At 42.5% G+C, this 22,112-nt stretch overlaps 1 protein-coding gene across 1 annotated transcript in view; it reads right to left on the bottom strand.

The window, feature by feature from the left end:
- rnaset2l (ribonuclease T2, like) overlaps nt 1-21,835 on the bottom strand; it is a 62,278-nt gene extending 40,443 nt beyond the window's left edge. Inside the window, exons 1-5 of the mRNA XM_072271142.1 lie at nt 21,749-21,835; nt 15,089-15,195; nt 11,263-11,317; nt 8,098-8,162; nt 2,741-2,798 (exon numbers count right to left, since the gene is read on the bottom strand). Of these exons, the coding sequence (XP_072127243.1) occupies nt 2,741-2,798; nt 8,098-8,162; nt 11,263-11,317; nt 15,089-15,171 (261 nt within the window). The 5' untranslated portion in view covers nt 15,172-15,195; nt 21,749-21,835. The remainder of the gene's footprint in view (nt 1-2,740; nt 2,799-8,097; nt 8,163-11,262; nt 11,318-15,088; nt 15,196-21,748) is intronic.
- Between the last annotated feature and the right edge of the window lie 277 nt (nt 21,836-22,112).

The following is a 22,112-nucleotide window of genomic DNA, read 5'->3' as shown; positions in this document are numbered from 1 at the left end:
TAACCGATTCCCCCCACCAATACTCACATCCACTTGGCTGAATGTGTTCTCAGATTGGACAACTTCTCCTATGACTCCTCTGATTTCTCACAAGTCAAAGACGTAGCTACATCTGTCAGTTTTTGGGTCTATGTGCAATGGGCCCTGTTCCAACCCTTCTGCGATACCACTCGCCAACTCTTTTCCATTACATTGGCGTTGTTCTTTGGGGTCAGTCTGATGAAGGGAACAGCTCAGATTAGGTTGCAGTCAGTTCAATAATCATTGTCACCAGTGATGCAAACATCCGTGCAAACTTTTTCTCAGAGCATAACGTAATCTAACAGTACCAGTATCTGCACTTGGACCAATGCCCTAAGTCCTACAACCGTCTGTCTCTGAGGAGCAGAGTTTAGACTGAACACTCAGGTTGGTGTGGTCTTTCGTTCATCCTGGAATGGTTATTATTCTGTAAATTTATTGAATATGCCGGCAAGAAAATTAACCTTTGAACCTTTGATATTGAAGTCACCCCGGGGGTTTGATCAGCCTCTCTCTGAGTTGGGAGCCCAGTTTTCCAAGGTCAGAAGAGGAATCCTCAGCTCCCAAGCTCGGGCTGTCTGTGATGGTGACCAGAGCATCAGGGCGAACTGGAGGAAAGTGAGACCTCCATATCCCAGGGTGGTTGATGCTAGGCTAACTCAGACCTGTTGTCATAGCTCAGCCAGTAAAAACAGTGATGCTCTTTTGATTTGTTCTTTCTAAGGAAGCTGCTCCTATTGCCTTGTTCTTTGTGGAAGTCTGAGAGGAGATGACAAATTGATGCTGCAGAGTCACTGCCTGTCTCCAGGGGAGAGTGACCCAAGAACTCCTGCAATCTCCTGGAGGTCAGATTGCTGACTTGCTGTGACGCTGTTAATACTCAGTCACAGAAGGACACAGCGCAAAAACAGGCTCTGTGGTCCTCTGAGTCAACTCTGACCATTAAGTTCAAAGTAAACTAATCATCAAAATCCATACGCTCAGTGGCCACTTTCGAGATCCTGAAGCAAGGACTTGACCCAGAACATCGACAATGCCTATCCTCCCACAGATGCTGTACAGCATGTTGAGATCCTCCAGAAGATTTTATGTAGCTGCAGCCTCCAGCATCTGAAAATCTGTGTACCACTCACGCCAAGACCATCCATGGCTTCCAGTCATAATCCCCTTTGTGATATGTAGACAAGTCTTAATCAGCAGTAGCTATAAAATTCATGTTTTTATTTTAGAAAGGATATACTGACATTGGAGAGGGTTCAGAGAAGATTCAGGAGAATGATTCCAGGAATGAAAGGGTTACCGTATGAGGAACATCTGGCAGCTGTTGGGCTGTATTCCCTGGAATTCAGGAGAATGAGGGGGGATCTCATAGAAACATTCCAAATGTTAAAAGGCCTGAATAGATGAGATATAGCAAAGTTATTTCCCATGGTAGGGGAGTCTGGTACAAGAGGGCATGACTTCAGGATTGAAGGATGCCCATTTAGAACAGAGATGTGGAGAAATTAGTCAGAGGGTGGTAAATCTGTGGAATTTGTTGCCATGAGCGACTGTGGAGGCCAAGTCATTGAGTGTATTTAAGGCAGAGATGGATAGGCTCTTGATTAGCCAGGGCATCAAAGGGTATGGGGAGAAGGCAGGGGAGTGGGGATGACTAGAAGAATGAGACCAGCCCATGACTGAATGGCGGAGCAGACTTGATGGACCGAATGGCCTACTTCCACTACTATATCTTATGGTCCTATGTTAGCCATTCCTGCGGTGAAGGGTGACCCAGTAGCATAGTGGTGAGCAGTGACATGGGTTCAACTCCCGTGGCTGCCTGTAAGGAATTTGTATGTTTTCCCCGTGAACACGTGGGTTTCCTCTGGGTGCTGCGGTTTCCTCCCACAGTCCAAAGATGTACCAGTTGGTACATTAATTGGCCATTATAAATTGTTCTGTGTTTAGGTTTGGACTAATTAGGGAATCGCTGGGCTGCGTGGCTCAAACGCCCTGTTCCGCGGTGTATCTCAATAAGTAGGTAGAGACAGTAGACAGATAAATAAACAAACATGCTGCAATTAGCAATCCAGTTACCACTGGCAAATCATTAAAATCCTAGTGATGATCAGAAAGTATGATATGTGGTAGAATCATTACTAAATTTTTGGACCACTAAAAATGATTTTCAACCGATTAAAATATGGCTCACGTTTTCAAGCATCTACCAAATTAAGACCTCTAAATTGATAAAGCTCTAGGAAAGTAGGGTGGCTTAACAGTTCTGTAACGCTATTACGTTGCCAGTGACCCTGGTTCGGTTCCCGCTTCTGTCTGTAAGGCGTGTGGACATTCTTCCCCTGACCATGTGGGTTTCCACCAGGTACTCCGCTTTCCTCCCACTGTCCAAAGGTGTACGGGTTAGTAGGTTAACTTGTCACATGAGTGTGATTGGGCCAAAGGGTCTGTTGCCATAATATTTCTTTAAGTAAAATCAATGTATTTTCTATTCCATAATTAAATCAATTTGGAAGTTAGTATGAGCTGTCTCTATCTCTCTATCTCTTGTGGAGGTACACGTCCCTTTGATTCTATTTCCTATTTTTGGTTAACTGAGCGTTACCAAATATTATTATATAATTTGAATAATTAATTTTGTTTTCAGCAGCTCGCCATATTACATATACAAAATATCGCCATATACAAAATATCTATAGTGTTTTCTTTTTTTCCTTACATCAATGTCCTTCTTTGTCAAGTGCCAAGACTTATTGCAGCGTTCGCGCCCATTTGGCCTGAAATGAAATACAAATAACATTATTTGACTCTGACAGTTTAACAAACACAGTCTAACAATTGAGTTCTACCATTTAGTTCCATAGAATCCATTTAATTTGTCTAGGATCATTGGGGACCCGAGTCACCCCAACCACAATCTATTCCAGGGGCTACCATCCGGGAAATGATATCGCAGCATAAAAGCCAGGACCAACAGGTTCCAGGACAGCTTCTTCCACCAGGCCATCAGACTGATGAACTCACGCTGATTTGAGTGAATTTCTATGTTACATTGACTGTTCTATTTATTATAAATTATAATAAATTACTATTATTGCACATTTAGATGGAAACATAATGTTGAGATTTTTACTCCTCATGTATGTTAAGGATGTAAGAAATAAAGTCAATGCAATTCAATTAATACATCTAATCAAATTTTGTGTCCAGTTATGGTAGTTGACCACTCCAAGGAAAGTCAAAGGCAACTAATTGGTTATTAAGTTATTCTATCCAAATTAAAATGTTTTACATATTGTTTAAAAAATACAGCAACTTTTCTTCTTTTTAAAATAAAAATTCAATGGATTCCAGTTAACTGGGACACATCAGGACCAGTACATTTTGACCCAATTAAGTGGCTGCCCCCGTTTGCCAAAGTTTCATGGAAATAGTTAAAAAGGTGTAAAAAGGAGAAATTGAGTAACAAATTATGTATTTAAGTGAAATACAGAATAAATTAAAACACCACCATTGGTACTACAGTACAATAAAACTGTGTATTAGTTCATAATAGTTATCAACAGAGGAATTCATCTGCGCTACATTCTTTTGACTGTAAATGAACAAAATCAGCACAGACACCTAGTGTAGTTGATGGACTCCCTTTATACGATACTATCAATGATTTCATCCTCTAAATCTTCATTTTCATTGTAACATTCAAGATGATTGTCGATACCTTCAAATTCTTCATAGTGCTTAACTTGTTGATGCAATGAAATAATTTCATTTCACCCCTGCCCATTTCTGTCATCTCCAAGCCTCGATGCTTGAAACAGTAGTGAGCAAAACAGTTCTGAATTGTCTTACTGCTTATTTCTTGCCAACATCGGTGACAAAAATCAGTGATTTTTGAACAGAAACACACACAACTGATGTTACTTAAAAACTGTTCACTCAGAGCATGGTTTAACAAACGCACACATCTGATGCTAGTTAGAAATTGTTCGGCAACAGTCTCCTGCCCCAGTTAAGTGGCAGAGTGTCCCAAATTAACTAAGGGAATCCCAGCTATTTTCTGGATTAGTTTTTGCTTTTTATCAGTTGTCCCAAATAAGTGGCTGACCCAATTAACTTAAATGTTCCCAATGTATCTGTGTCTACCACCAGCCCTGGCAGGATATTACACACACCCACCATTCTGAGTGTAAAAAACCCTTCCTCTGACACACTCACTATACTTTCTTCCAATCAGCTTAAAATTATGCCCCTGGTACTTGGAGTAGTGTGCTCAATTCTGGTCGCCTCACTACAGGAAAGACGTGAAAACCACAGAAAAGGTGCAGAGGAGATTTACAAGGATGTGGCCTGGATTGGGGAGCATGCCTTGTGAGAATAGGCTGAGTGAACTCGGCCTTTTCTCCTTGGAGCGACGGAGGATGAGAGGTGACCTGATAGAGGTGTATAAGATAATGAGAGGCATTGATCATGTGGATAGTCAGAGGCTTTTTTCCCAGGTCTGAAATGGCTAGCACGAGAGGGCATAGAGGGCAAGGTGCTTGGAAGTAGGTACAGAGGAGATGTCAGGGGTAAGTTTTTTTACACAGAGACTGGTGAGTGTATGGAATGGGCTGCCTGTGGCGGAAACGGTAGGGTCTTTAAAGAGACTCCTGAATGGATACATGGAGCTCAGAAAAATAGTGGGCTATGTATAAGCCTAGGTAGTTCTAAGGTAAGGACATGTTCAGCACAGCTTTGTGGGCTGAAGGGCCTGTATTGTGCTGTAGGTTTTCTATGTTTCTATGGTATTAAACCATTTCTACTTTGGGAAAAAGTACTTAGCTGTCCACTCAATCTCATCTTGTATGCTTCTATCAAGTCACCTCTCTTACCCCTTTGCTCCAAAGAGAAAAGCCCCAATTCACTCAACCTATCCTCATAAGGCACGCTCTCTAATCCAGGCAGCATCCTGGTAAATCTCCTCTGCACCCTCTCTAAAGCTTCCACATCCTTCCTATAAACAGCCAACCAGAACTGAACACAATACACCAAGTCTGGTCCAACCAGAGCTTTATAGTGCTACAACATGACCTCACATCTCTTGAACTCAATCCCCCACCCACCCCAACTAATAAAGGCTAACACACCATAAACCTTCTAATGAAATCTTCCCAACTTTATGAGGATTATTATTGACGACTAAAAGCACTAGATCCTTTTTCACTTTCATTGATGTCTATGACTTTCTTAACTCTTTGTTTCATACTGATTGTGGAAGGTATCATTTCATCAATCCCTTAAGGGAACTGGGAAGAAGTGTGTAAAAGCACCAGGAAAAGACAGGGTGTCTTCCCCTCTTAATATTTTCCCTTATTTACACACAAGATGTGTATGAATATGTGTCACTGGTAAGGCAAACATTGTAACAATTTTAGTGATATAGCAATTGATTCTGGAGAAGATGAATCTCAGAGTTATATACTGTATACATACTTTGATAATTAATGAACCTTTGAACCTTTGACCCATTGAAGTTCAGCCAGAACAGTGAATCAATAAAATGGACTTCAGTGTATGCTGGTCCCTTTGAGAAAGACTTCCTGGTCACACATCGGTTTAACGGGAGCAAAGAGGAATTGTCTGGATTCAGTTCCCTAATTTGGCTGTGAATTTTTATCAGGTTTATTTGTTTATTTATTGAGATACAGCGCGGAATTGGTCCTTCTGGCCCTTTGAGCTACGTGCCCCAGCAATTCCCCCAACTTAACACTAGCCTAATTATGGGAGAATTTACAATCACCAAATAACCCACTAACCGATATGTCTTTAGGCTGTGGGCGGAGACCGTACCACCCGGAGAAAACCCATGCATTCCACAGGGAGGAAGCACCCATTCCTTAGCGGTTAAGGTAGCGCTTTACAACGGCAGCGTTTGGAATATCGGAGCTCAATTTCTGCCGTTGTCGGAAAGGAGTTTGTAAGTTCTCGCTGTGACTGTGTGAGCTTCCTCCGGGTGCTCCAGTTTCCTCGCAGATTCCAAAATCTCATCTATGTTGGTGCCAGAAGCGTGGGGACACTTGCGGACTGACCCCAGCGCATCACAAACGACATATTTCACTCTATGTTGCAATGTTCATGTGACAAATATGGCTAATCTTTCTTTTCTTTCTTTATAGACATTATTTCTGGGACAAACTGGATGGACCAGTGTGTCATACTCAGTCTGTGACTTTCCTACATTCGTGAGGGAAATGCAAGATTAGAACCTGCCTGGTTATCCCTAAATTTGCTGCGCAGTATATTAAGTTGAAGCTCAAGACAAGGTTAGAGTTAAATCGGGATTGTCAGGGGTTGCTGAGTGTCATGGCTTTAAGGGCTGACTCTGCACTGTATCTCTAAATAAATACTGTAAAGAAAGTGAAAGTTAATTGAAAGCATCATTTTCATCCAGCTTCACGGTAACCACGGAAACCTTTCCATAATCTTGTTGCAGAACTGATTTAGATTGCACTGTATTCCCCCCCGCCCCGCCCCCAAAAAATAACCATACCATTGGAACAATGCTCATATATCCAAACTTATCAAATATGAAAAAGAATTCTATTAGCGAGTGATGTACTGTCAATGGTAATTTTATTGTGTACATCCTGTACATAAGAAAATACAAAATAGGAGCAGGAGTCGGCCATCTGGCCTGTCAAGCCTGCTCCGCCATTCAATAAGATCATGGCTGATCTGACCATGGACTCGTCTCCACCTACCTGCCTTTTCCCCATAGCTCTTAATTCCCCTACTATGCAAAAATATATCCAACCTTGTCTTAAGTATATTTACTAAGTAGCTTCCACTGCTTCATTGGGTAGAGAATTCCACAGACTCACCACTCTCTGGTCATAAATTCTATCCCCCTAGCAATGAAGGGCAACATTCCATTTGCCTGTTTGAGAGCCTGCTGCACCTGCAAACCAACCTTTTGTGATTCATGCACAATGACTTTCAAATATCTAATAAAGTGGCCTCTAAGTGTATGTTTGTGGTCTTCTGTTGCCGTAGCCAATCTGCTTCAAGGCTCAACATGGTCTGCATTCACAGATGTTCTTCTGCACACCATTGTTGTAACATGTGATTATTTGATTTCTTGTCACTTGAGCCAGTCTGGCCACTCTCTTCTGACCTCTCTCATTAACAAGGTGTTTTCACCCACAGAACTGCCACTCACCAGATGTTTATCTCACCATTCTCTGTAAACTCTACAGACTGTTGTGTGTGAAAACTTCCTGGAACTCAGCAGTTTCTGAGACACTCAAACCACCCCATTTGACACCAACAATCATTCCACGGTCAGAGTTACTTAGATTACATTTCTTCCCCATTCTGATGTTTGGTCTGAACAACAACTGAACCTCTTAACCATGTCTGCGTGCTTTTATGCACTGAGTTGCTGCCACATGATTGGCAGATTAGGTATTTGCATTAATGAGCAAGTGTACCTCATGAAGAAGATGGAAGGGAGTTTGTCATTGAAACGTTGGTTATAATTGATACCTATACCCAGGCGGAAGCCAAGAAGAGTTTATTCGAAAATAGTATTGTTCAAAGGTTCAAACGTTCATTTATTAACAAGGCGTGTATCTATATATAACTCTGTAACACGTCTTCTCCAGATAGCCTCAAAACAAAGAAAGAATGTGGAAGTCATTCAGAGAGAAACGTTACACCCATGCCCCCACACACAAAAAAGAACAGCAACCCGATCATCAATCCCCAACCACAACCCCCCACACACACCATACACAAAATGGAACAGGAACATTGACTCCCAAAAAACAACTTCTCACCTGCACAAAAAACTAAAAGAACATCAACCCCCAGACGCCCTCCCTCACACAACAAAACAGAAAAGGAATGGGCGATAAAAAACACAGAATATGAAAAACCATGTTTGAAAATGTCTGCCAAACATATTGTGAAAATATCTTTTGTATATTCTGCAGACTGCCTTCTGCAGCTGATACCTACAGGTTCCAGAGATATGATAACACTCTAGCCCAATACAGGCTGAATACAGACAGTTAATAAGTTCTTCTTAGTTACCAGAGTCCATGTATAGTCCAATCATTCACTTGATCTGGAATCTTGCAGCGTTTTTCTGGAAAACTCTAAAGAAACAGGAATAAGTTTTGTTTCAATTTTCCTTCAAATTTTTGTTGTTATATCAATGTTATCTGAACTGAATTGGTGGAAAATCTGTGGAGTTCATTGCCACATTTGGCTGTGGAAGGTGCAGCACCTGCTTAGCACCCCCTCCCACTGACCTGACCCCCACCCCCCCATCAGGGTCACGTGAAGCCATGGGAGTAGGTGGTGGATGGTCGTATGAGCAGCCGGTGCAGATCACAAGTCCTGTTTATGTAACCACTGACGCCAGGCAGACAGTCTCTGAAGAGGGTTGATAATGGCTGGGGGTGGGTCACCCGTCTTCTAAAGACACTGCCCAGAAGAAAGCAATGGCAAATCACTTCTGTAGAAAAATTTGCCAAGAACAATCATGGTCATGGAAAGATAATGATCGCCTGCATTGTACAACACAGCACCTAACGAACGAATGATTTTGCATTTAAATTCACAACTATCTAGCACTCAGCTTACCTTTACTTTGCTCCCAATCTGCTGAAACATACAAGGTCGTAACACCGTAAAATGTAGGAACAAATTTAGGCCATTCAGCCCATCGAGTCTGCTCTGCCATTCCATCATATCTGATTTATTATCCCTCCCAACTCTATTCTCCTGTCTTCTTCACATAACCTTTGACATCCTGATTAATCAAGAGCCTATCAACCTCTGCTTTAAATATACTCATTGACTTAGACCATAAGACAGTAAGATATAGGATCAGAATTAGTCTGCTCTGCCATTTCATCATGGCTGATCCAACTTTCCTCAGCCCCCATCTTCTGCCTTCTCCCTATATCCCTTCATGACCTGACCAATCAAGGATCTATCGACCTCCGCCTTAAATACACTTAAAGACTTGGCCTCCACAGTTGCCTGTGGCAAGTAATTCCACAGATTCACTACTCCCTGGCTAAAGAAATTCCTCCTCTTCACCATTCTAAAAGGATGCCTCTCTATTCTAAGTCGGTGTCCTCTGGTCTTAGACTCTCCCATCATAGGAAACATCCTCTCCACATCCACTCTATCAAGGCCTTTCACCATTCAAGAGGTTTCAATGAGGTCACCACTCATTCTTTAGAATTCTGGTGAATACAGGCCCAGAGCCATTACATGTTCTTCATATGACAAGCCTCTCAATGCTGGACTCATTTTTGTGAACCTCCTTTGAACCCTCTACAGTTTCAGCATGTTCTTTCTAAAGGGCCCAAAATTGCTCACAATACTGTAAGTGAGGCCTCACCAGTGCTTTACAGACCCTCAACATTACACCTTTGCTTTTATACTCTAGTCCTCTTGAAATGAATTCTAACATTGCATTTGCCTTCCTCACCACTGACTCAGCCTTCAAATTGGTTTTTAGGGAATTCTGCGCAAGGACTCCCAAGTCCCTTTGCACCTCAGTTTTTGTATTTTCTCTCCATTTAGAGAATAGTCAACTCTTCCATTCCTTCTACCAAAGTGTATGACCATACACTTCTTGACACTGTATCCCATCTGCCATTTCTTTGTCCATTCTCTTAATCTGTCTAAGTCCTTCTGTAGCCTGTCTACTTCCTCAAAACTACCTGCCCCTTCACCTATCTTCATATCATCTGCAAGCTTTGCAACAAAGTCATCAATTCCATCATCCAAATCATTCTTAGCCCCCACAGCTGGATGTTTTGCTCCAATTAAAGCTATTGCTGTCTTTCAGCTTCTTAGATTCCTATTATTTACCCTCATCTCTATTTCAAACTTCAAAGTTCAAAGCATGCTTTTCCTCAATCCGAAGTGATTGACGTAATTTGACAATCGAATGGTTTGAAACATTTGTTTTATCACATTTACTGTGTATTTAATACTTCAGTAATATTTGTGTAATCTTGTAAATGTAGTGCTTGACTGTGCAATTTTTGTTGTTCAGATAATTCATTATGTTTATGTGTAAAAAGGCAGGAGCTGCATACTTAATGATGCTAGCAAGCAACTCGTTTAAAGTAAACATGAAGCTAGACTCACACTTCAGACTCCTGTGTCTTCCTTTGAGTTAGTTTAATGTTTCGAAGTTACAAAACCATTGAGAAACTTATTATCTTAACTACCCATCCTGTTTCCTCTACTTTCAGAGTTACTTCTTCCATGGTAGCCTAGCAGTTAGCTGGACACTATTACAGCTCGAGTCCAACTCCGGTGTCATCTGTAACGAGTCCGTATGTCCTACCCGTGGAATGCATGGGATTCCTCCGGGTGCTCCGATTTCCTCTCACAGTCCAAAGACGTACTGGTTAGTAGGTTAATTGACTTTTGTAAATTGTTCTGTGATTAGGCTAGGATTAAATGGGGGGGGGGGGGCGGTTACGGGGCAGTGCGGCTCGAAGGGTCAGTACGGCCTGTTCCAAGCCACGCACCATCTTTACAGCTTTCTCTGATCTACAGAGACAAACATTCTCTAATGTTGTCTGCTGATCACTGCATTTTTTAAACTTTCTGGTTTTGGACCTTGAAGTGCATTTTTCCTAGCTTGTCTCGTCTACGAGATCCACCTCCTGTTACCCAGATCTCGTTCCAACCAGAAGGTTGATCACCATTCTACCTTTCCCGAGCAGTTATTTGAATTGTAGATGGCCACCTCTTCTTAGTTACTTCCACGTCGCACCCCTCCCAAAACATGTCCTCCCGACCAACAGACTACCATCAGAGAGGAGGTACAGGAGCTGGAAGACCCACACTCAATGATTCAGAAACAACTTCCTGCCATCTGCCATCAGATTTCTGAAAGATCCATCAACACTACTTTGATATTCTTCTCCTTTGCAATATCCATTTATAGTAGTTGTGCTGTACTGCTGCTCAAAGCAGCAAATGTTATGCCATATAAATCAGTGAGATAATAATTCCTCTCTCTCCTGTTTTGAACCATGTCTCTTGGCACCAGTACAATGCCTCCATCTAGTTTTGTATTGGATATGGAGTACCAACAAAATAACGGATATTGTTCCAACTAACAGTATCCCGAGACTCCTGAAGCTTGCAAAATCGGCCATTTAAAGTTAGCTTTACAGAGAAAACTATTAGTGTAGCACTTAGTCACAAAATTCTTACCATGCAAAACGATCCTGGCCACAGTTGAGCAAATGTCAGGCATTTCCACTTGCAGCTTCAAAACGAAGTTCATAAAATGAAGAGATGTGAAATTCAGTGTTCCAAGAATAAAAATGTGAGCCTGAGCTTTTGCTGCCTCCGTGAGGACCACAACCTTGTTGTGATTTGGAGGCTTACGTGCCTCAGTGACCCGGAGAGCGATGTTGGCTGGAGTCAGGGCCTTGTGCTTTGGCTCTTGGTAGGGTCACCCATGCCAAACAGGTCAAAGGGTAGAGTGGCCCCCCCAGTCCTCAAGCTCAGGGCTGACAACCCCGAATGGTCAAACAAAATTGCTACGGAAACAGCAGTGAAGAATCTTTCTACATCTGTGTGCGATGGTATGGACAAATAGAGATGGAGGACCTTCACTGCTGCCCGAAACACCAGTGGCTTAACAGGCAGTAAGTTAAGAGCCTTTGCGAGGTTTTCTCGTTGTAACTCTGATTGCAACCCATAGGAACTTCTCTGAAGGAGATGGGTGAAACGGGTCATTGTCTTTACTTCTTCAGTACTCTCATTCCCGTTAGATCAGAAGAATGTGCAGAACTCTGGGGCTTGTCTTTTAAGTTTGATGATTGACTGTTGTGCATGGGGATTTTCACTAGAGGTCCGATGGGAAACTACGACACTGTGCAAAAGTCTTAGACACATATAAATGGCAAGGGTGCCTGAAACTTCTGCACAGTACTGTAGTAATTTTATGTACTGCACTGTATTGCTGTGACAAAATAAAACAAATTTCATGACAGATGTGAGTGATGATAAACCTGATTCTGATATGGGTCTCTATTGTGGACTGAGAGTGGGAAGGGGACAGGGAGAGGGGAATCATAGTTGGGAAAAGGGGAAGGGAGGGGGGAGGGAACGGGAAGCACCAGAGAGACATTCTGTAATGATCAATAAACCAATTGTTTGGAATCAAATAACTTTACCTGGTGTTGCAGGGCTGGATGTGTCTACCCTCACCTTAGTTACCCCTTCTCTGCCACTTGTCCCCCACCCCTCCCGCGGCACCTCCCCCTCACCATTCCCAATATCCTTTGCTGCTGCCAGATTTACAAACCCGCTTTCTGTTCCATGTTCACAAATACAGTACTGTGCTAAAGTCTTAGACACCCTATGTATATATAAGACCATAAGATACAGGAGCAGAATTAGGCCATTTGGCCCATCGAGTCTGATCCACCATTTCATCATGGCTGATCTATTTTCCTCTCAGTCCCAATCTCCTGCCTTCTCCCCGTATTCCGTCATGCCCTGACTAATCAAGAATCTATCAACTGCTTGTGGCAAAGAATTCCACAGACTCACCACTCTCTGGCCCAAGAAATTCCTCCTCGTCTCTGTTCTAAAAGGACACCTCTCTATCCTGAGACTGTGTCCCTGGTCTTAGACTTTCCCATCATTGGAAACATCCTCTTCACATCCACACTATTGTGGCCTATCACGATTCGATAGGTTTCAGTGACTTCATCTTCATTCTTCTGAATTCCCATGAATACAGGCCCAGAACCATCAAACACTCTTCATATGACAAGCTGTTTAATCCAGGAATTATTTTCATCAACCTCCTTTGAACCCTCCTCAGTGTCAGCACATCCTTTCTCAGATAAGGGACCCAAAACTGCTCACAACACTCCAAGTGAGGCCTCACCAGTACTTTATAAAGTCTCAATATTACATCCTTGCTTTTATATCCTAGTCCTCTTGAAATTAATGCTAACATTGCATTTGCCTTCCTCATCACTGACTCAACCTGCAAATCAACCTTTAGGGAGTCCTGCACAAGAACTCCCAAGTACATTTCCACCTCAGATTTTTGTATTTTCTCTCCATTTAGTACATGACCTTACACTTCCAGACACTGTATTCCATCTGCTATTTCTTTGCCCATTCTCCTCATCTGTCTAAGTAACTTCTGTAGCCTCTCTATTATCTCAAAACTAGCTGCCCCTCCACCTACCTTTGTATCATCTGCCAACCTTGCATCAAAGCCATCGATTCCTCATCCAAATCATTGACATATCATGTAACAAGAATTGGTCCCAGCACTCCTGTGAGATACCACTAGTCACTGGCAGCCAACCTGAAAAGGCTCCCTTTATTCCCACTCTTTGTCTCCTATCTCCAATCAGTCACTGCTTTATCTTTCCTGTAAAGGCATAGGCTTGTAGCTTGTGTCTCTTGTGTGGCACCTCGTCATAGGCCCTCTGAAAATCAAAGTACACAACCAATTCTCTTTCATCTATCCTGATTGTTGTTTCTTCAAAGAATTCCAACAGGTTTGTCAGGTTTTGAAAAATGCAAACATGAGGAAATCTGCAGATGCTGGAAATTCAAGCAACACACAACAAAGTTGCTGGTGAACGCAACAGGCCAGGCAGCATCTCTAGGAAGAGGTACCGTTGACGTTTCGGGCCATGACTTTGTCCTGATGAAGGGTCTCGGCCTGAAACGTCGACTGTACCTCTTCCTAGGGATGTTGCCTGGCCTGCTGCGTTCGCCAGCAACTTTGTTGTGTAAGGTTTGTCAGGTAGAGCTTTTCCCTTAGAAAATAAATGTGGCAAGACTTTTGCACAGTACTGACTGTGTTGTGCATGTGATACTGAACTGCTCCCCATAGATGCTGCCAGACCTGCTCAGTTCCTCCAGCAATTTGTGTGTGTGCTTCAACATTATCAGTAGCTACAGATTCTACTTTAGTTTTGTCTAGTTAGTTAATGACCAGTTTGTTAAAGAGCTCAGGGAGGGGATTGGGAAAACGCAGTAAAACTTCGTTCCTCTCATGTGTTCTGAACCTTGGTGAAGGATTGACTTTTTTGTTGACTTTTGGTTATTCCAATCAATACTCCAGTTTTTAAAATGTGCACTTTTTTTAAGTGTTATGCATTACAGGAGTGTAATAAGGGAATATGGTGTTTCTGGTTGCTCCATTTTTTATTGCTATTTTGGGTGATTTTGATCGAGACGGTCTGAGATAATGAACTGAGCTGAACTGAGTATGCCCGGACTTCTTTAACTTTGTGTGTATATATTAATATTTCTTTGTTCCCATTTGCACAATTAGCTTTCTTTGGGTTGATATTTTTCTTTGAATGGGTTCCATGGTGTTTCTTTGCTCTGAGACTGTCTGTGGGGAGATGAGTTTTTAGGTTTGTACATTTTGAATCTTTGAGCATAGTAGATAAGGCCCTTGTGAGTTTAAAGGAAGCTTTGGAAAACAGAACCAACTGAGTTTCAAAGGAAACAGAGCCTTAGTGGGTTTAAGAAAGAGTGACAAACAGAATGAATGGGTTTCAAAAGTTGCAAGAAACAGGGCCCTGGTGAATTTAAAGAGAGTATGAAGACTGGGCCTTTGGTTTAAAGGGAATCCAGTGAGCCAGACATGGGGGTTCTGAACAATCAAATGGTGGGTTATCAGACTTTTATTATAAAACAAGCATGGAAAGTACTTCCTATAGGTGTGCATGGTCGCCTATCAGATTCCTTCCTCTCCAGCCCTTTACTTTTCCCACCCACCTGGCTTTACCTATCACCTTCTAGCTTGTCCTTCCCCCCCCCCCACCTTTTTCTTCTGATGTCTCCCCCTTCCTTTCCGGTGCTTGCAACAGATGCTGCCCGACCTGCGGACTTCCTCCAGCTTTTGTGTGCACAGCTGTTCGCTTTCTGGATACAAGGTGAAAGATTACTTTGTAAGAGAGAGGCATTGAAGTAGAGGATTCAGTAATATTTTTAGGAACTAAATCTATAGTGTCAGCTTCAGCGGAGAGTAGTGTACCAAACCTACCTGTCGTAGAAATCAGTCCGTATTTCTGTGGTATCTATCAGACCAGAAAGCACAGCCAGACATATCACAGTGTACAAGGACATGACTGAAACAAATTCTCTGTTTCCCTATGAAAAGACAGAACACGCCATTGAATTATACCTTGTGAATTGTTTGTGAGATTTGCTAAATCTTAGTTGAAAAATTAACAATTATTAGTTTTAAAATAACATATATATTATGCCATGACAAGAGGGTGTACAGGAGTGAGATATGCCAACTAGTGGAGTGGTGCCGCAGCAACAACCTGGCACTCAACGTCAGTAAGACGAAAGAGCTGATTGTGGACTTCAGGAAGGGTAAGTCGAAGGAACACATACCAATCCTCATAGAGGGATCAGAAGTGGAAAGAGTGGGCAGCTTCAAGTTCCTGGGTGTCAAGATCTCTGTGGATCTAACCTGGTCACAACATAACGATGTAGTTACAAAGGAGGCAAGACAGCGGCTATACTTTATTAGGAGTTTGGAGAGATTTGGTGTGTCAACAAATACACTCAAAAACTTCTATATATGTACCGTGGAGAGCATTCTGACAGGCTGCATCACTGTCTGGTATGGAGGGGCTACTGCACAGGACCGAAAGAAGCTGCAGAAGGTTGTAAATCTAGTCAGCTCCATCTTGGGTACTAGCCTACAAAGTACCCAGGACATCTTCAGGGAGCGGTGTCTCAGAAAGACAGCGTTCATTATTAAGGACCTCCAGCACCCACGGCATGCCCTTTTCTCACTGTTACCATCAGGAGATACAGAAAGGTACAGGAGGTACAGTGATTCAAGAACAGCTTCTTCCCCTCTGCCATCCAATTCCTAAATGGACATTGAATCTTTGGACACGACCTTACTTTTTTTTAAATATACGGTATTTCTGTTTTTGCATGTTTTTTTAAAAAATCTATTCAATATACGCAATTGATTTACTTGTTTATTTCTTAGTATTATTATTTTTATTTTATTTATTATTTTTCTCTCTCTGCTATATTATGTATTGCATTGAACTGCTGCTGCTAAGTTAACAAATTTCACGTCACATGCCAGTGATAATAAACCTGATTCTGATTCATTGCATATTTCCCGACTGTTTTCTGGCCTCCCAATCTTTTTGAGTTATCGGTGAAGTTTCACATGTTTTTTTTTCCACAGAGTGTGAGGAGTTAATTCCTCTTTTTTCCTTTTTGACCTTCTTCTCGCTCACTCATGATCCAGTCTTTCTCCATATCTTCTGTTTCTAGTTGGCTTGCAATTCGCCCTCCATTGCACCTCAGCCTTTAAGTTGCATCTTTCAAAGGTACCATGCTGCCACTCCGTTTTTCTGTCCGACATTTATAAAGTACTGGCGAGGCTTCACTTCGTATATTGTGAGCATTTTTGGGCCCCTTATTTCAGAAGGGATGTGCTGACATCGGAGAGGGTTCAAAGGAGGTTCACAAAAATGATTCTGGGATAGAAAGGCTTGTCATATGAATAATATTTGATGGCTCTGGACCTCCACTCACTGAAATTCAGAAGAATGAGGGGTGACCTATTGAGTGGTGAAAGGCCTTGATAGAGTAGATGTGAAGAGGATGTTCCCTATGGTGGGGGAGTCTAAGACTAGAGGACACAGCCTCAGAATAGAGGGGTGGCTTTTAGAATGGAGATAAGGATGAATTTCTTTAGTCAGAGAGTTGTGAATCTGTGGAATTTGTTGCCACGGGTGGCTCTGGAGACCAAGTCTTTATGTCAGGAAATGTCTGGCCATACACTTTGGTGGAAGAAATGAAAGGGTTGACTATTTTCTAAATGGTGAGAAAATACAAACATCTGAGGTACAAGGGGTCTGGGGAGTCCTTGTGCAGGATTCCCTAAAGGTTAATTTGCAGTTGAGTCGGTGGTGAGGAAGGTAAATGCAACGTTGACATTTATTTCAAAACGACTAGAATATAGGAGCAAGGATGTAATGTTGAGACTTTATAAAGCACTGGTGAGGCCTCACTTGCAGTATTGTGAGCAGTTTTAGGCCCCTTAGCTTAGAAAGGATGTGCTGAAACTGGAGAGGGTTCTAAAGAGGTTCACAAAAAAGATTTCAGGATCGAATGGCTTGTCATATGAAGTGTTTGATGGCTCTGGGCCTGTATTCACCAGAATTCTAAAGAATGAGGGGTGACCTCATCGAAACCTCTCGACTGGTGAAATGCCTTGATAGAGTGGATGTGGAGAGAATGTTTCCGATGATGGGAGAGTCTAAGACCAGAGGACACAGCCTCAGAAAAGGGGGGCATCCTTTTAGAATGGTGAAAAGAAGGAATTTCTTTAGCCAGAGAGTGGTGAATCTGTGGAATTCATTGCCAGGGGCAGCTGTGGAGAGCAAGCCTTTAGGCATATTTAATGCAGACGTTGTCAGATTCTTGACTGGTCAGAGTATGAAAAGAGGAGGGGAGAAGGCAGGAGTGGGGCTGAGAGGAAAATTCGATCAGCCCTGATGAGATGACGGAGCAGACTCAATGGGCCAAATGGCCTAATTCTGCTCCTATATCTTATGGTCTTATCCTTTGTATGTTTACTCTGCCCTGTTAGAACTTTGTTGAATCAAATGTCATCTCACCCCATTCTTCCACACTCTGATGGATATAAATTTCTCCTCAAACATCAGGCCCACCATCTCATGAAATGACTGGAGCTGTGACAGAAGACAATGAACTCACACCAGTCAGTCTATTTTACTCTACAGTGCACTTCTGCATCCACTGGTGACAGAATGCATGTCCTTTGAAGGGGATTTGACCCCCTTTTGTTGACAGAAGAGCTTTAAAGATAAATGCACTTTAAAACCAATTGGCCACAGTTAATTCCCTTGGACAGAGGCAGGCTGAAGAATCTTGGCCTGAAACGTCGATTGTACCTCTTCCTAGAGATGCTGCCTGGCCTGCTGCGTTCATCAGCAACTTTGATGTGTGTTGCTTGAATTTCCAGCATCTGCAGAATTCCTCGTGTCTATGCATTATATATTACATGTTAAAACCATTATGAGTTTTGTTACACAGTTGGCCTCATATAACAAAATGGGCTCAGCTCATTAGACCTGAAAAAGCACCGCCTAGCTAAAAATGCCACCATGTTAGAGGCAATGCACACAATATGCTGGAGGAACTCAGCAGGGCAGGCATCATCTATTGAAATGAATAAACAGCCAACGTTTTGGCCCGAGACACTTCTTCAGGACTGGAAAGGAAGGGGAAAGATGGCAGAATAAAACAAGTGGGGGGAGGAGAAGGAGACTAACTGGAAGGTGATGGGTGAAGCCAAGTGGGTGGGAAAGGTAAAGGGCTGGAGAAGAAGGAATCTGATAGGAAAGGAGAGTAGACCAGAGGAGAAAGGAAAGGAGGAGGGGACACAGGGGGAGGTGATAGGCAGGGGAGAAGAGGTAAGGGAAGAGTGGGGAATAGAAGAAGAGGGGAGGGGGAGGGAAAAAAATTACTGGAAGGAGAGATCGATAACCATGCCATCAGGTTGGAGGCTACCCAGACGGACTATAAGGGTTGCTCCTCCACCCCCAGGGTGGCCTCATCGCAGCGCAAGAGTGGTCCAGTGGTTCTGCAGATTCGGAATGGGAATTAAAATGTTTGGCCAGTGGGAAGTTCCACACTTGGCGGACGGAGCAGTGGTGCTGGTCGAAGTGGACCCCAGGCTAGAGGTACACTGCACACTTATCCCAAAGCTGTTGTGTTAGGTAAATAACAATCATGCTAAGTCTTACAGTTTCAGCAAGTTTGCCAACTAGAAGATATGACAACACAAACACTAAAGTGTTCTTCAACAGTGGTACTGAAAGGGAATGTGAAAGCAGAGTAACCAACAGGAATTCTGCAGATGCTGGAAATTCAAGCAACACGCATCAAAGATTCTGGTGAACGCAGCAGGCCAGGCAGCATCTCTAGGAAGAGGTACAGTCGACGTTTCAGGCCGAGACCCTTCGAAGGGTCCTGACGAAGGGTCTCGTCCTGAAACGTCGACTGTACCTCTTCCTAGAGATGCTGCCTGGCCTGCTGCGTTCACTAGCAACTTTGATGTGTGGTGAAAGCAGAGTGTTAGGTCCTGATGTCAGATCCAGCTTTTATGGATTGAAGAATGGCCTTGCGTCTCAGAAGAGATTGTCTCCAGGAGCATGGCGCTTCCTGCTCCAAGTTCATGGACAAAATCTTGTGGTTTCAGAGTACGTTACCTTTCCCATATAGTTCAGTGAAACAAACCCAATTGCTCATGTTCAGTCGGTGTCACTTGGATGCATGGTGAGAACCACAGGCTTTTCTTTTTCATCAACAAGTTTGAGAGATGGAGAGGGTCAGCAGTTTTAAATTCTTCGGTACTATCATTTCAGGGGACCTGTCCTGGGCCCTGCATGTAGTGCAATTACTGAGAAAGCACAGCAGCACCTCTACTTCCTTAGGAGTTTGCTAAGATTCGGCATAACATCGAAACCTTTGAAAAACTTTTATAGATGAGTAATGGAGAGTATATTGACTGGCTGCATCACAGCCTGGTATGGAAACACCAATGCCCTTGAATAGAAAATCCTACAAAAAGTACTGGATATGGCCCAGTCTATTGCCGGTAAAGCCCTCCCCACCATTGAGCACAGCTACATGGAGCACTGACGCAGGAAAACAGCATTCGTCATCAGCGACCCCCATCATCCAGGCCATGCTTTCTTCTCTTTGCTGCTATCTGGGGCAGCAGGCTGAGGGTAGCAGACACCAACAGAATCAACAAACTCATTTGTGAGGCCAGTGATGTTGTGGGGATGGAACTGGACTCTCTGACGGTGGTGTCTGAAAAGAGAATGCTGTCTAAGTTGCATGCCATCTTGGTCAATGTCTCCCATCCACTACATAATGTACTTGGTGGGCACAGGAGTACATTCAGTCAGAGACTCATTCCACCGAGATGCAGCACAGAGCATCATAGGAAGTCATTCCTGCCTGTGGCCATCAAACTTTACAACTCCTCCCTTGGAGGGTCAGACACCCTGAGCCAATAGGCTGGTCCTGGACTTATTTCATAATTTACTGGCATAATTTACATATTACTATTTAACTATTTATGGTTCTATTATTTAATTATTTATGGTGCAACTGTAACGAAAACCAATTTCCCCTGGGATCAATAAAGTATGACTATGACTATGAAGAAGGTAAAAGAGCCTCAGAACTCACACCACCAGGTTCCGCAACAGTTACTACCCCTCAACCATTAGATTCTTGAACCAACCTCACTTGCCCCATCATTAAAATGTTCCCATAAACTATGGGAATTTGTTATTATTATTTCTTTCTTTTTGTTTTTGCAGTTTGTTGTCTTTTGCACACTGGTTGTCTGCCCTGTTGGTATAGTCCTTCTCTGATTCCGTTTTAGTTATTGGATTTATTGAGTGTACCAAGAAAATAAATCTCTGGCTTGTACGTGGCATATACGTACTTTGATAAGAAATTTGTTTTTAACTTTGGAGTTTATGTCAGATGAAAATAGAAAATATCATTTCTTCAAACTGGATGATATGCAAAGTTTACTCAATCATATTTAATCATTTTTTTAAGGCTTTAACGCACGTAATCATTTCCAAGCATCAAAGCTTTTGCACAGGCACAGTCTGAGGAATTAAAAGTAGTAAAAGATGTAAAGAATTATACACTGGGGTAAATTCATTCTGTGATACTTTTTAATATAAATTAAAACCCCACAGTTCAAAATGAATTAGTCCCAGATGCAATCTGTAATTCATAAGTACTAGCAATAAATGTTCCCTTTTGTACACAGATTTATTAGTGTCTGCAACTCTGTTACATAATTCTTTTAAAGCGTGATTATCCACTACTTTTTGATTTTAATTAAGTGATTAACTCACCTTTCCATTTGGGGGAGTAAACACGTATTGCCCTTGCCTCTCGAGCTCTGTTTTATTAATTATAGAATTCATAATATCATAGGGATGACATCTACAATTTCCTGAAACAAGTATCTGAATAGCTGGAGTCCCCGCAGAGGGCATTCATTTGCAAAAAATTAGCTTTGTAGATTAAATGCACCTTGTTACTGATTAAATGTCTCTGTTAAGTAAACCTCCTCGAAGTGGATCACCAGCTTGTTCTTGGGTTTGAAGGTTTGCGTGCCTCAATGAACCAGAGAGCTATGTTGGCTGGGTCAGGGCTTTATGCTTTGGCTCTTGGTAGGGTCACCCATGCCAAACAGGTCAAAGGGTAGAGGCCAGACTAAGAATGGTCCACTGGTCCTCCAGGTTCGGGGATTCAGCTCAGGGCTAACAACCCTGACTGGTAAAACAAAATTGTTGTGGAGACAGCAATGAAGAATCGTTCTACATCTGTATGCGACGGTAATCCTGAATCCACCTGGGACTTGCATGAGTGACAGTAGTGAAAACCGAAGGATGCTACTGACACGATGGAGGAAGCCTTGAACACCATCAGAGATGGAGGATCATCATTACTGCCCTAGACACCAGTGGCATAACGGGCAGTAAGTTAGTAAGTTAAGTAAACCAAGTGTATAATACAGATGGGGATGTTCAGGAAAGGACAAAATCAAAATGTCAACCACACAAATCACACCAAACAGAACAAGGCCACTTACCAATTATTTTCTGATTGCAGCTGCCTTGACAAGCTCTTCAGTGAGTCACTTAAGATTATCAATATGTTTCGAACTACTGATGGATTAAAAATGAACAGTAACCCGAAAGAGGAAGTCGTCTATTTTGGTATGAGTGCTGGAGTATGACAGCAGAACAGAAAGTAAGTTTGCAGAACCTTCCTCAATAGATTAGCCATCTCAGCTAAAGTTCACAGTTAACGGACTTCTATTTCTAGAAAGAATGGGCCTTCTGCTTCAATGATCTACTCCAAGTCTCAGCTTTCTTGTCTTTTATTCATCTCAATCTACCTGTGCAATGAGCAGCACATTTTGATTGACTTGAATGATAGGCATCCGTTAGTCT

The sequence above is a fragment of the Mobula birostris genome, chromosome 10 (assembly GCF_030028105.1).
Source record: "Mobula birostris isolate sMobBir1 chromosome 10, sMobBir1.hap1, whole genome shotgun sequence".
NCBI lineage: Eukaryota > Metazoa > Chordata > Chondrichthyes > Myliobatiformes > Myliobatidae > Mobula > Mobula birostris.
Note: the sequence above shows the minus strand (reverse complement) of the source record. Positions and strands in the feature narration are given on the sequence as shown.